A 14,554-nucleotide genomic window follows, 5' to 3' on the forward strand; every position below is an offset into this window, starting at 1 on the left:
AGGAGCTCCATCCAAACACCCAAAGGGGTGTAAGCGCCATGGCACGAAATACCAAATGATAGAAAAACATTTTATTGAACAGCAGACGCACCATGACAGACACTGGCAAGCCCCTGAATATATTTCTGTCATCAAAAATATCTTCATAAAAAAAACCATCTACCATTCGGAGGCAGCGTAAAAATGTAGGTCCCTGCATTTGTGGAACGAAATGAAGAAGCGCAACACAAACTGGAGGAGGAGCGGGGCCTCTTCCTTAATTGGGTACTAAACGAAATAATATTTCGTCAATATTGTAATATTGTAGGTGTGGTAATTAAATTCTGGGAAATTAGCTATAGTTTGAGAACTGCTACAACTGCTTGATGGAGGAGATCTTGCTTCAGTTACAGTTTTGGGCTTTACGAATATAAATTTATTACTGGCGTGAAACCTGTTGAGAATGACTCCGTAATCGAAATCAGTAGCGACTGAACAAGAAAGGAAAATGGCTAATGAAAGCGAGAATATCTAAGTCATGACTGAAGACAAAGTTTATTATTTTGTCTTCAACATCTGCGACGTCATTCATCGTGAATATATTCTCGCTGGACAGACCGTGACTGCATAATTGTACGTTGGCATCCTGAATCGGATGCGGGAAAACATATCCCCTATTTGACCCAAAATCGTCGAGGCTTGATATTACACCACAATAACGCGTCGGATGTTTCCTCGTCAAAATGTTTCCTCGTGAAAAAAGATGTTCCAATGTTGCCGCGCTCACCTTAGTGAGTGCGTACTACTACGAGTATCACCTCTTATGACTTTCCCAATTTCCGAATCTCAAGGAAGTTTATCATGACGGCGTACAGGAGGCCAAGGAAACTGTAACCGCGTTGCGGAACAGGATAATTTAGAAAAATTACCAAAGGTGCTTCCAATCGGGCGAGCAAAGATGTGTAGAGTTAATGAGAGGCTGTTATAAAGGCCGACAATAAGATTTTGTTCGTCATTTAATTTGCTAGAGTTTCGTTATCACGCTAACGGAGCTCAAAAATAGTAGTCAGAAAGTTCCACCTCCTTAAACAAATTTTCTTTGCTCCTTGGGCATCCAATTCCTACACCTTGTATGCATGTATGAGTATGTGTTAAGGTGAGTAAAATGTGAGACAAGTAAAGAAAATACTCTTCTCTTCTCTTCATTTTATGTAATATATATGTATATATCCGTCGCATTAACATACACTCACGGATACATACATATGTACCATGCATACACATAGCTTTTCATATATTGTCTAGTAGTACATTCGTATATACAAATGTGTGTGCTTGTGACTTTACATACTAAATTACATACTAAATTATGCGACACCGCTGATTTAATTTAAAATTTATTCGCTGCCGCCAAATTTGGGCCAACGATAATTAATCACTGTAGTGAGTAGGTATTTATTGCTGAATGGAAAATAACATTCAATACCCTTGTGCCTAAGTGGGCGCGGGTATAAAAATTAATAAGTTGCGTGAAGCCTCTGTGGTTGCAAGCACATATTGTTGAAAATGCTTCAAGTGGCATATTAATGTGGCGATTAAGTAATTATTGGCATTGGATTGGCCCATTCCTGAGTGAACAAAGGATTTCAACGAATGTCAGTACTTTTGCAAGTGCGCACATAATTAGGACTATTGGCTGAGTCAGGAATTCATAATTTATTATCTCTCATAGTATTTCATTGAATTTTTAATTAAAAAGTTGATAGGAAGGAATGTGTGCTTTAAATGAATAAATTACTAATTGAAGAAAATACTTATTTACATTGTGCTTTACCTATATTTTTGTTTTAAATGTATACTCACATGTGCAATTACTTTTTAAAATAATGTAATAAATTTTAAGGAAAAAAAAAACGGTGAAGACGAAGTTGTAAAGGTAAATATTTTAATTTATTTTAACTTTTTAAGGGGTTAGGGGTAGTCAGAAGCCCGAAAAAATTATGATTTCAATAATAATGTTTTTTTGCTAGTCAGTTGCTTTATTTTACAAAAATAAAAATATAGCATTAATACATCATGTTTCGACTTGCCTTAAGCAAATTTTCAACAAGACACATTTATAATTGAAAAGTTATCGCTGGTTGTGGGGATCCCGTTTCTCCAGAAGTCCCATGCGGTGATCATCACAAGATCTTGGAGATTCATCTAAAATTAATCGGACAGGAAAAAATAGTTTTATTAATAGATAATCTTGTGCCTGATAAAAAATGTTTGTTTTTTTAGCAAAATTAGCGATATGGCGGCCTCAAGAAATATTTTTCGAGAAAAAAACCCACAATTAATTGTTTAAAAAAATCTACATTTTTGAAAAAAAATCCTTCGACCAGGCACGAGTTTTTTTCAAAAGCAGTATAAATTTTATAGAAATCTACCAAGCGGTTTTTAAGTTACAGTGATCACCAGTTCAAAAACATGGTTTTGAAAAAAAAAACGCATTTAAAATTTTGCTATCGATTTATGTAGGGTTATACGAATTATTTAATTACTTACAATGTGTCATCTATTCCTGGGCCATATAATAGTTTTTCAGCCGTCAAAGCAGCTTCCAAAATATTGATTTGCTATTGCCTACGTAGATTCAACTTTACTTTAAGCAAACACAAAACAAAATAAAATTTTTGGATAGTTCTGATTACCCCTAACTCCTTAATTAATTTTAAGAAATGTTAATTTATTCTATTTTAATTACTTTATTTTATGTAAATTTCTTTTATTTTAGTTAGCTTTATTTTTACCTATTTGTCTTATTTTAATTGAAAAATATTTTATTTATTTATTTATATTAGTGAAATAGAGTGTCCAACGAATCAAACTCACGACCATCGAGGTGGATGAGATAATTTGGCACATTAACGGCATAGAACCTCAATTATGCCTCAGCGTCATCGAAAATTTGAACCATCGGTTGGAGGTGTGCCGCCGAGGCCACGGCGGCTATTTGGCCAATATTTTATCCCATGCGTAATTGAGCCATACCAATATTATCATAATAATGAAAAATGATAATAAGTTCTTAAAAAAATTGTATTTTATTCAAAATCAACACCGGCCCTTGAAACTTAACCACCCTTTATATAAGCTCATGTTATTTTCTCCATTCTCAAGTTGTTGGACCAATCAAATGGTGGCTATGAACTGAGTAAATATGGTTTTTTGTAGGAGAATTAAAATCAAGCTAGTGAAAACCCTATTAGTATCAATACTACGCAATCAAGAGTGTATGCAGGTCTACTCTTACAAATCATGGATGAAGAAATTGTAGTCATTAATTAACAATACCGTTGGACATTTCAGAGGTTTTGTTAAAAAATGGTGAATGCAGTGTATCCAAGTTGTTCGATCGTCCAAATTATCCGTTCCTCAAACTCATCTTTCGCTGTCAAACCGTCCTTGCAACCTTAACCTCTTGATCAAAAAGTTACCAGAACGACGCCCTAAGTTAATTGATTTGAGATCTACTTTTTTTTGTTGGGTTGGTATATCTGTGATTAACATCTTTAGCAAAATTTGTTTTCGATATTTTCCAGTTTTAAAAATGAATTTGAATTTGAAACAACGAGTTTGCATTAAATTGTACATTAAGAATTAATTATGTGGGGTGAAAACATTAGAAATATTACTAAGCTGTTTCTGTAATGATATTCTAAAAAAAACAGTCGTTTACGATTGGCATGAACGCTTCAGAAGAGATCGTGACTCCATCGAGGAGGGCGAACGTACTAGTAGGCCGTTGATATCAAAAACTGATAAAAACATCAGTAAAGTGAAAGAAAAGTTGATCAATAATCACTTAACCAACAGAGAGTTGGCAGAGTACTTTGCTTATGGATCCATTCGTAGTTAATGATTTAGGTAAACGCCATGTTGCTGCAAAGTTGGTCGCAATGGATCTGTATTCCATGCAAACAAGGACCGTGTTGATATTGCCAAAGCACCAATGACTTGATCTCGCAAACTGAATCCTTCCAAACATTCTTTAAACGCATTTTTATTGGAGGCGAGGCGTATGTTTATGAGTACGATCCCCATTCGAGACATTAGGCCATTTTTGTTATAAGGTCAAATAGTTTTAGTCGGGACAACTAGCAAGTACAGCACTCAGACACAATTAAGTCCATTGTATTGCACTTGGATTCCCTTTTATTTGCTTTGTGGTGCCAAGGAGCCAAATTGTCGCTTCTTAACACATCAGTGCCAGAGACCTCAAGCCTGAGTCGAGCGAAGGCGGGGCATACGCACAGAAAGTGGTCCGCCGTCTCATCCTCCTCTTCACTAGCTGGGAAGAGTACGCTGTCTGAGATGCGTACCTTTTCCATGCGCTTCGCCCACACAAAGTGGCCCGTCATCAGTCCAACCAGCTGCCTTGTGGGTTAAATTAACCCGTTTGCTAACCCCGACTTTGATGGCTGCAGAAGGGAGGGGCAGAACGGGCTTCGGGCCGAAGAAGTTGGCCCCAGAGCCCATCCTAGGTCAAATAGTTAATAAGGACTAGAATTTTGGGCGTTATGAGACGTTCATGATAATGCACCGTCGCATTATCTGTGAATTTTTGACGAAGAACGAAGCGAATACCATCCAACAGGCATCGAATTCACCAGACATGGCTCCATGCGAATCAAAAAACGAATTGCAAAACGGCTCTTAAAATAGAGTTGATTCAACGCTGGACGACAATTTTACTTTTGGAAAATACCATAATACTGTATTCTGAATTTTTTGAGTATATTCCGGGAACTTTTTAAGCAATGTGGTATTGCGCCATGCTTCAAGTATTCTGCTACATCAAAAATGTTTTATTAGGGCTACAAAGTTGTGGAATTTTCTATATAACAATTTAAAACTGGCTGCTGACTTTATACTTTTTTCCTGAGACTTAACAATTGTTCAACTCTCTCAACTCTTTTAAAAATATCTCTTTATTTTATTTTATTTAATCTTATTTTGTTATCAAAGTAATATTTTTTAATTTTATATAAAAAACTATAAAGTATGTTGTCTTATTTGTGTATAAATAAATAAATAAAATTTACAAACCCCTGCCGGTGCCACTTGGTCATGCACGGCATCCGATTGCAGCAACGATATGCTCACCGTTCCAACCAATATGGTATGTTACAAATCTGCAATACATTCAAATCAATCTATATTTTTGTTTAGATAGAAATTATTCAAGCTATGCTAGTCTGCGAATACGAGAATAGGCAAAAACAAATTACCTTGCATAAGTTAATAAAAGAAATTATTATGAAAGATAAATCTCCTTATTTCATTACCTTATTTTATTACAAACGTACTCAGGGCGCAGTATCTATGGGCAAATAAGTATTTAAAACTTTTAAGCCGAAGCAGCTCCCTTAGGAAGTTTTAGCCTTAGCCTGTGTACGTATGTATGTACGTAAGTTTATTTAAAATTATGATTGGAACAAAGTTGTGTGCTACCTGTTATTGAATTCCTGCCACTTCGTATATCCTCGGAGTATTTGGAAATTGTTTTTAAATAAAATCTGTTATCGTGCACATTCCCACCGAAAGTAGGTTACTTATACGCCGTGGTGAGCATTGTGCCAGCTAATGCAATAGAAGGCAATTGTAATAGGAATATATCGTATAAAGAGTCACAATTGAAAATAGCTCAGCAGATAAAAGATGTGGTACGTATGTGTATGTGTGTGTGCGCTTGTGTGCATTTCGATCACCCATAGAAGTTCGAAAACAATACACGCCATGTGGCAGGTGGCTTGTATAATATTTTGCTCTTCAATGCAAATACTTTTAACGCTAAGCTGATTTTTCTTTGCTGTTGTTGTTAGTGTGCCTTTATTCCATCGAACTGCATATACACACATCTACACTCATGCATTCATATGAGTCCAAGTATTCACTACTCTCATATTGCATTTACGCATCAACTGCGGTTTTTAGCGACAACGGGAAACTTTTCAATCAGATTTCCGTTTCCAGCAACATTTCCGTAATACCGGCTATACAGCGCACAATAAATCCATTGAAAAAAACACACACACACATTTCCACACGCATATCACGTATTGCAAAATGCGATATGTCACCGCATGCGGTGCGCATTTAACGGTTGAGAATTTAACGCTTGTGCAAAATAGTGATACGGTTTGATTATGCAGGTATGCCACAATTCACCATACCGATATGAATTTTCTGCATTTGATGACACTCATTTTGCATATTTTCAAAACTAACTGGCAATGCATAGCTTAGTTTAGTTTAGCTGAATTGTATTTCGTTTTATATATATCAACTTATTGTCTCTTTGTTTTTTCCGCTTTTTAGGCTAAAGACCGATCAGTATCCTCAGTGCGGGACCGTATTTATGATGATCCAGCCTACACAGATGACATAAGTCACCTAGCGAATCCTCTGCGTCGTAACAGCTGCTCGGGAAAATCCGATGGGAAGGCGAAAAGCTTGCTTGGCATCAATACAGCTAGCAATGTAGCAGCTGGTGGCAGCAGCTCGTTGGGAAAACGTAGTAAATTGACAAAGGAATTTCTTCAACAAGGTAAATTGCGTGATAGAGGAACTGCTTATGAGCATGACGTTTCGAGCAGCTCAGATGAACCGCTACGCTCGGAGAGTCAATCAAAGAGCGCAACAGGCAGTGTGGGACGTCATGGGCGCAGTCTAGAACGTAGCGCAGCTTACACGGAGGGGAAGAGTGCGGTTAAAAAACATGAGAAGCGTGAACGCAGTAACAAACAAAAAGGCAGTCCTTGCTTGGATAGTACATTAACGCAAGACGTGCAAGTGAAGGAAGATCTAAGTGTAGAACCCGCAACAACCCGCTCCGCCGGTAACAGCAATCGCCGTTCGAAAACGCAATCAGCTGTAATGACCAAACAGTATAGCGACGGCATGGCAGTGGATTTGCAGTGTATGGCAGAGCAGGCGCGCGAGGAGGTCGCTTCAGTGCATAGTGGCGTATCGACCACAAAGGCAGCTGCCAAAAGTACGCTAACGCCTACCACCTCCACCTCGGGTGGCAGCACAAAAATGCAAATTGGTCGTCGCTTTCTACGCGGTGAGATTGGCATTAAAAGTTTCAACTATTATCTACTAAAGGAGGGTATTAAGAGCTCAAAACGATTCGTGGAGAGACAACGCAACTCTTTCACAAGCGGTTTGGCTGGCATGGCAGGCGTTAACAAGAAATCGCACTCACGCAGCGAGGAGAATATATACGAAGAGATTTTCTTCAAAGATGCGCCACCGTCCGATGAAGAGCAGCATCAGCAGCAGGAAAGCAGCTTACCGCCCCAAGCATCAACACAAATGCAACAAAAACAACAACAACAACATCATGCGCAACATGCACAACAACACACAGCTCAGTCACAATCGGTCAGAAGTGCGGGCACGCCCATATCACAGTGTAGTGGCAGAGAGGAGGGTATTTACGCTGATTGCGAGCTTTGCCTGCAACAGTGCACTAAAGAAGATTGTGAATACTGTTATGCGCAGCAGGCAACGGCAGCAGCAGATAGTCAGAGGTCGGTCAAAGCGCAGCGTGAATTGGTAAAACCATATGCCGTTGTTCCACTGCAGCAGCAGCAACAACAACCACTCAACAAATTGCAACATCAATTCGATAGTTCCGGGGGTCCATTAATCACGCAGGCACTGAATAGCAACATACATGTCAGTGACAACTTCAATGAGGCAGCATTGGGGGGAAGCAGCAAAACTTCTGGAAATGGCTCTGTCGGCGGACAACTGCCTGCCTCGCATATTCTTGAATTCCAATCATACAATCCGAATAATCCGGGCGTATTCAAAATAGAGACCACACCTGTGGCAATCACCGGCGATTACAATCCGATTTTGCAATTTCAACAGTCTTCGCCTTCGTCTGGCACGGCAACAACAACAACGCCAAGTGTAGAGCTACAACCACAGCAGCAGCTGGATCTTGCGCATCATGCAACTCCTTTGGTGCAACACCAGCAATTGCCACAGAAACACTCACAATTAGTGCAACATTACAATTATCAGCCCACACAACATCAGCAGCAACAATTTAAGCACGCGGGACATAGTTATTTACTGCACGGCGGTGCCACCCTACCGCATCACCACTATCATCAATCCCCTGGTTTCCCGTCTAACAGCGCCGGCATACTTATAACACAGCAACGCGTGCGCGGCAACCATCGTGGTGGCAATCAACAACAACAGTCTCATTATATGCTCACTTACAATACGCCGCCAATGGCTACAGCTCCGCCAACGGCAGGCGGAGGAAATCAGCGCTTGAACACAAAATCCTCTTCATCCAGCGATTCGTTGCAACATCAGCACATGCATAAATACAACACTATGTCGCGCCTGGAGGCACAACAAATGCTAATGGGGGACCCCTTTTATGGCGGCTCCAATATGGGACCCTCAAATTCGCTCTTGTTCGCTACAAGCCGTCCTATTGGCGGTTCGCAGATCCTCGTCGATCCATACGAATTACCACAAATGTACAAGAGCGATTCCCGCGCTTCTATATTAAGCGAATACTCATTGCGCAGCAGCGACAATTCGCATCGGTACAATCGTTTTCGCTACGCTGGCAGCGGTGGTAGTTTCAGTGGTGTGGCTGGTGGCGGCGGACAGGTGAGTGACTCTAGTCTGGGTGACTCGCTTTTCTCGTGCACTTCCGCGCAGCGACGTTACTTTGGCAGCTCAGAAAGCTGTCGCTTCGGTTTCGAATGTCGACGCTGCAGTCTTGATGGCGGCGAAAAGTGTAGCTATTCGGATACTTGTCGCTATGAGTGCCGTAATTGTGATTGCTCGTCTAGCTACTTTTCCTCGGATTTTGATGACATGTACGGCAGTGTGCCTGGTGCATGTGGTTCTGCAGCAGCGCTGGCTGCTCAGCGAAACAACGGTATCCCACGCAAAACGGCAGCAGGCACCCTGCCGGCGAGTGCCGGTACTAATGAGCTTGAGCGTCAACAGGACCAACTCGAGTTGAAGCAAAACAAGTATGCGCAAGATTTCTTCAAGCATGTTAACGATGTAAAGCGTAGCATATATCAGTCGGAGATGAAACGCAACGTGAGTGGTACGGGTGAGTGTGATGTGAGTGACGCTAGGGGTAAATACGTAAAAGATGAACACGGTAATGTTATAGCGCAGGCAACGGAGGTGAGTCCGAGGCGTCGTGCGGCCAAGGAGGGGCCACAAATCACAACCTTACCGCTTACTAAGGAACGGTCGCACGGACAACGCGCCATCAATGCATCGCATACAGACATCTCGGTCACGCCTACTCCGGCGCCCAGAACAAGCTTACAGCACGCACAGTCAACAATGCCCCCACAACCTATAAAACGTGCGCGTCATGCTCACGGGCAAGCATCTTACAAACACCACCATGAATATCCCTCATTGGATCGTTTAGTGGCAAGCGCCACCGGCGCTATACCCAAAACGGCAACTACTTTTCTACCCAGTGCCGTCGGTAAGATAAAAACTAATGCACCCAACTCAAGGCCACATCCTAATCTAGAATCTAACTGTGACAAAAACAGCAACAGTGTATATCGTACGGACCGCCAAAGTCCATGTCACAGTCCAAAAGGTTTGAAAATTACCGACTGCCCACTCGGGTTGCCAACTGCGCTGCCACACGTTGCTAACATGGATGCGATTAAGGTCAGCTGTCGTGAGACACTTGTCGCCACTGAAGCAGTTGCTAATAACAACAATAATAATCTTGTATTGGAGTCCGCCGATGCGAAACAAAATGATGCCACTAAGATTGTTGGGGGCGCTAAGATAGTAAGTGGAGGCGCGGTTTCTGGCTCAACAAAGCATGAAGAGCGATATTTAAGTGTTGAACAGACCGGAAACGCACCTGCAGCGCAGTCTGGCAAACGCCACCATCGCAGCACATCTGTCTCGAAGCAAGCTGCATTGTCAGCTTCGCGCCGTAGCAAGGACATACCAGCACCACCACCGCCATCGCCAGTCACGCACTCCGACATGCAAGAGCTAAGTGCAAACTTAAAGAACGCCCAGCAACAGCAGAGCGATGAAAATGAAGGTGAAGCCAAAAAATCATCAGTCGAAAGGCGTAGGGAAAAACTGCCAAAAGAAGGTGGCGAACGGCAAGAAAAATTCGAAGAAGGTCACCTTAAAGGGGAAAAAGAAGCGGCATTGAAGCGTAAAAAGGAAAAGCAGGCGGCAGAGCTGAATTTGACACAAGACAGTAGTTGGGGTAGCAAAAATACCACAATGAAGTCGCCAAAGTCGAAAGTTAATGCATCTGCGATGGAGAAAATAAACACAGCATTAGCGACAACAATAACGCAATACGCTGGCACTTCTGGCGGTAAAGAATTATGTGAGACACCGACAAAGCCTCTGGCCGTCGCAAAGTCATGTGTGGCTGCTGCCGTAGTAGTTGCAGGTGCTAATTACATGCCAGATTCCAGCACAGCTATGCAGCAACAACTACAGCAACAACAACAAAATGAAATGCCTCCTGAACGCGCACATGCCAAGCCAAACAATGAAAATAGCGGCAGTAAAAATTCTTCGGAAGCAGTCAAGCAACTAGAAGTGTGCACCAGCGCACACGCCACCGACGACGACGATGTCTTCTACGATGCACGCAGTGAGGACTCGGGTGGCACAGCACCCAGCGCAGCGTCAAGCTGTCTACAAAGCCAACAAATAGCAGCGACAGGCAAAAACAGAAGTGAGCAGCGTTCGCAATGTTTGCAACTTCGAGGCAAGGTGAGCGAGTTGGCGTACACTTGTGTGTACGTGTGTGTGGTAGTGTGCTTAGTTTGCTCTTATAACAGCGCGCTGAGAATATTCTGTGTCACAGTGCATAGAAATTTTGGATAACGCTAGTTTTAGCATACCTACAGGCGCCGCAGCACGTGTTTGCATTCAACTTCAACGTGCCTTTACTTGCATGGTTGCTTGCAACTGCGACACGTCTAACTTGCCACTGTATTTAACTTTCTCCACATTGTTGTCGCCATTCTTTGTAGGGTTTTTGTTTCTTTTTTTTTCTATGAAAGTTGTTAGTGCAATGATTTCGCTGCAAAGTTTTACGACTTTGTAAGTTTTCTGCATTTTGAATGTGTATTCGTTGAACAGTGTACGCTGACATATCTTTGTCTACCTGTACTCCACGACTTTGTTTTTTTGGTTTTGGTGTGTGCTAATTTATGCAACCGTTGTCTGGATTTATACTTCCCTCAAGTTGTACGTCAAGTCGTGCCTTCTCGTTTTGTTTTTGGCTTGAAAAACTTTGTGGTGCATATGAGCGGTAGCGGGGGTGGTAGATATGCAGAAGCTTAGGTGGCTGATGCATAATAATTCCGAAGCCCTGCAGCAATACATTTCATTGCATGGCATTGTTGAGATGTTTCATTAATGAAACAATTTATATTAAATGAACGAAGCCTCAACAGTCAGCACAATGGCACTGCTCCCAGACACCTACAAGCTACAGGCTGTGGTATGCTAGGCATCTTGAATAAATTTGCAGATAGAAGGAAGTGCACCTTAAAATATGGAATGTGTAAATGTACGGGTTAAATAATATCACTCTGCGAAAATATGTAAAGGATTGCGAGTAGGAAAAACAAGATAGTTTACAGCAACTAGTAAATATAGTAGTTAGCAAGCAAACTTTCGACATAAAAAAGTTTTAATATAGAATTTTTAAATTCATAATACTATTAGGCCATGAATTTCCATACTGTGAGGTCTCGCCCGATTATATATTTTTCAAAATTTAAAATTATCCAAAGCCCGTTGGTATGTGGCAAACTAGCCTTGTTTATCATTTTATTTGCCGGGTAGATCGCCACATTTCTCAAAGAGTTCATGAATTAGTAAATCGAAAGCGTACATTACGTGCTCACTACAGTTATGCCATGCGCCTTACTGCAGTGTCCAGCTCTTCCTATAAGAACGACTTTTCCCAAGAACCACAGCACCATAAAGTTTAACAAATTTATTAAAAGGTATGTAGCCGCACCACACCAGTGTGCACTAATAAACCTTTCAAGCAATCAATTAATCAAGTTCACTTTGAATGAGCCCGTAAAAGAGACTAACCAGAAGCTCAGGTAGCACTCAATACTTGGTTACCCTGGTCATCCTAAGTTAATCCCTAAAATTTTTATGAAACTCCCTCTAAGCCTCGTTTTTAGCGTAGCTGATTACGTATTTGAAAGTGGATATAGGGTCTGCAATAATTCGCTTCTACGAAGCTTGTCATTCATGCCGCTGTGACCACCCCCTTAAACGACATTCATGGTAAACAAAATTGGTTATTGAAGTAGATTGATACTACAGATACTATTAATATGTTGAGGAATAAAAAATATATGTAATTATTTTGTGAGTAGAGTATATAAAAAGCTTCTTTTGACGGATGAAGCCCGTCGTTTGTCACTACTTCCCAACTTTCGGATAACGCACGGATTCTACACCGGAAGAACTTCTCGCTTTTTGAAGGAATCTGCGAATAAATTCATTTCTACACGTTTTCATAAAAGTATAAATTCCGATCAGCCAAAGCACTTGCCATCAAACGAAATAAAGAATAGTCGGGGGAACAACGTCTAAAGAGTATGGCGGGTATGGTAAGAGGATTACGCATTTCAGTGCCATTAAATTTGTCATCACCTCTTTTGCGACATCAGACTGAGCGTTATCATGATAAATGTTAATTTTCTACTTCTTAATTCTACTTTTAAATCTACAGAGACAGCCTTGAATATTGAGAGATCAATCGTTGATAAAGATTATACACTGGTGGCGTTTCTTGTTATTAAAGGTGTTTTCAACTATCTTTTTCTTTCGTATAGCACTGAAAGTAGTTTTGTACTTATTGCCAACGGTTAGCAACCAGCTGCCAGGTCTGCATTGAGGCTCTGGAAACGTGCCCTCCAAAAAGCATTGAATCAAGGTCATGCGACTATATTAGAAAAATGTTCCACTACTCAAGCTATTTGAGATACTTGTAACAGTGTAGAGCTTCATTTTAATATACGCTTTACCAGAATATTTCCTTAAAAAGAGTACTAGGATTGTGGTATGATAGAAGATGAAAACAGAGTCAGTATATTTCCCGACGGATCTAACACAGCGCATATCTAACTATTCCTTAAAAGAAGAAAATAAATATTCCACTAGGCTGACAACGGGTAAGGTGAATAAATAAAACAAACAAAGCAACAATTAATACGGAAGTATAATATTGTGCAACAAAAATAATTTTTTTTTGTTATTCAATAAAAATCTCAATATACATGGAACTATAGATTTGATGTAGTAAAGCTGCATACTCAGTTTTTTTATTTTATCAAGAATTTAATTTTTTAAAGTGCTTCAAAGTTTCAATAATTTTGTATTATTTTCACACATTTTTTACTTAAAAGTAATTTTCCAAACTAAATGTATTACCTTTTTAGTTGGTAATATTTCGATTGCCATAGGTGTCACCTTTATCTTGCGTCAACTCGTTGAAAAGGCTATTGAATATAAAATACCAGCTTTTTTATGTTTTATCGATCTGACAAAAGCACTTGATAAGGTTTTGCTTAAAGATTTAATTAAAATTCTCAAAAAATGCAATATTGACAACAATATCCTGGCAATTGTTAGGAATCTCAACTGCGAAAACGTCAATTCCGTCAATACTAATTATGAAGTATCAATACCAGTGGCAACAGGGATAAGACAAGGAGACAGCTTAAGTCCTATACTATTCAATTTGATTATGGACGGCTGTAAAACCACATGGGAAGAGAATATTTGCTGAGAAATGAAATCAAGATAATATGCACTACTAATAAGCAGTTGTAGGGTCTGACAGTGAAGACGACCTTCAGCAGAAGTTAAATGCCTTGCGAAAAAGCTGCTTCTGCATTTAACACACAGATATCGGTAGCCAAGACGAAGACCATGACAATATCTTAACAACCGCTCAGGTGTAAGCTCGTATTTTTTGGAAAGCGTATCGAGCAGGTTATGCAAATCTGCTACCGGTATACCATAATTATCTACATCATCGAAAGAATCAACAGCAGAAGTAAGCAACCACATGAATAAAGCAGCACGAATTTCTACATGCTTGCGCAATGTTATATGGCGAAATAAGCATCTAAGCTTAAAAGGCAAATTTCGAATCTACAAAACATGCGTTCGACCAGTACTCACCTATGCAGTTGAAACCCGAGCAAATACAACTGTAATACAACAAGCAGTGCCCAAGATTGAGATTGCTACATTGCGATTAGAGGACAGATCGTATGCGAAGCGAGGATATTAGAGATATATGTGACACGCAAGACATTGTCTCGTAGAGCCGAAGACGAAGAAGGGAGTAAAAAAATTAAATGCTACGTATGTCTGACTGTAGCTTGGCTAAATCTGCAATGAAGGGAAAATCGAGGACTACGAGGCCATCCGGACCCCCACCGAAACGCTGGAATGAGTGCTCGACTATCCGCTTTATCGA

At 40.5% G+C, this 14,554-nt stretch overlaps 1 protein-coding gene across 1 annotated transcript in view; it reads left to right on the forward strand.

Moving 5' to 3' along the window:
• Positions 1–14,554, forward strand: part of LOC129242102 (uncharacterized) — a 53,036-nt gene that overhangs the window by 14,737 nt on the left and 23,745 nt on the right. Inside the window, exon 2 of the mRNA XM_054878659.1 lies at positions 6,346–10,803. Coding sequence (XP_054734634.1) covers positions 6,346–10,803 — 4,458 coding nt within the window. The remainder of the gene's footprint in view (positions 1–6,345; positions 10,804–14,554) is intronic.

The sequence above is a fragment of the Anastrepha obliqua genome, chromosome 3 (assembly GCF_027943255.1).
Source record: "Anastrepha obliqua isolate idAnaObli1 chromosome 3, idAnaObli1_1.0, whole genome shotgun sequence".
Lineage (NCBI taxonomy): Eukaryota > Metazoa > Arthropoda > Insecta > Diptera > Tephritidae > Anastrepha > Anastrepha obliqua.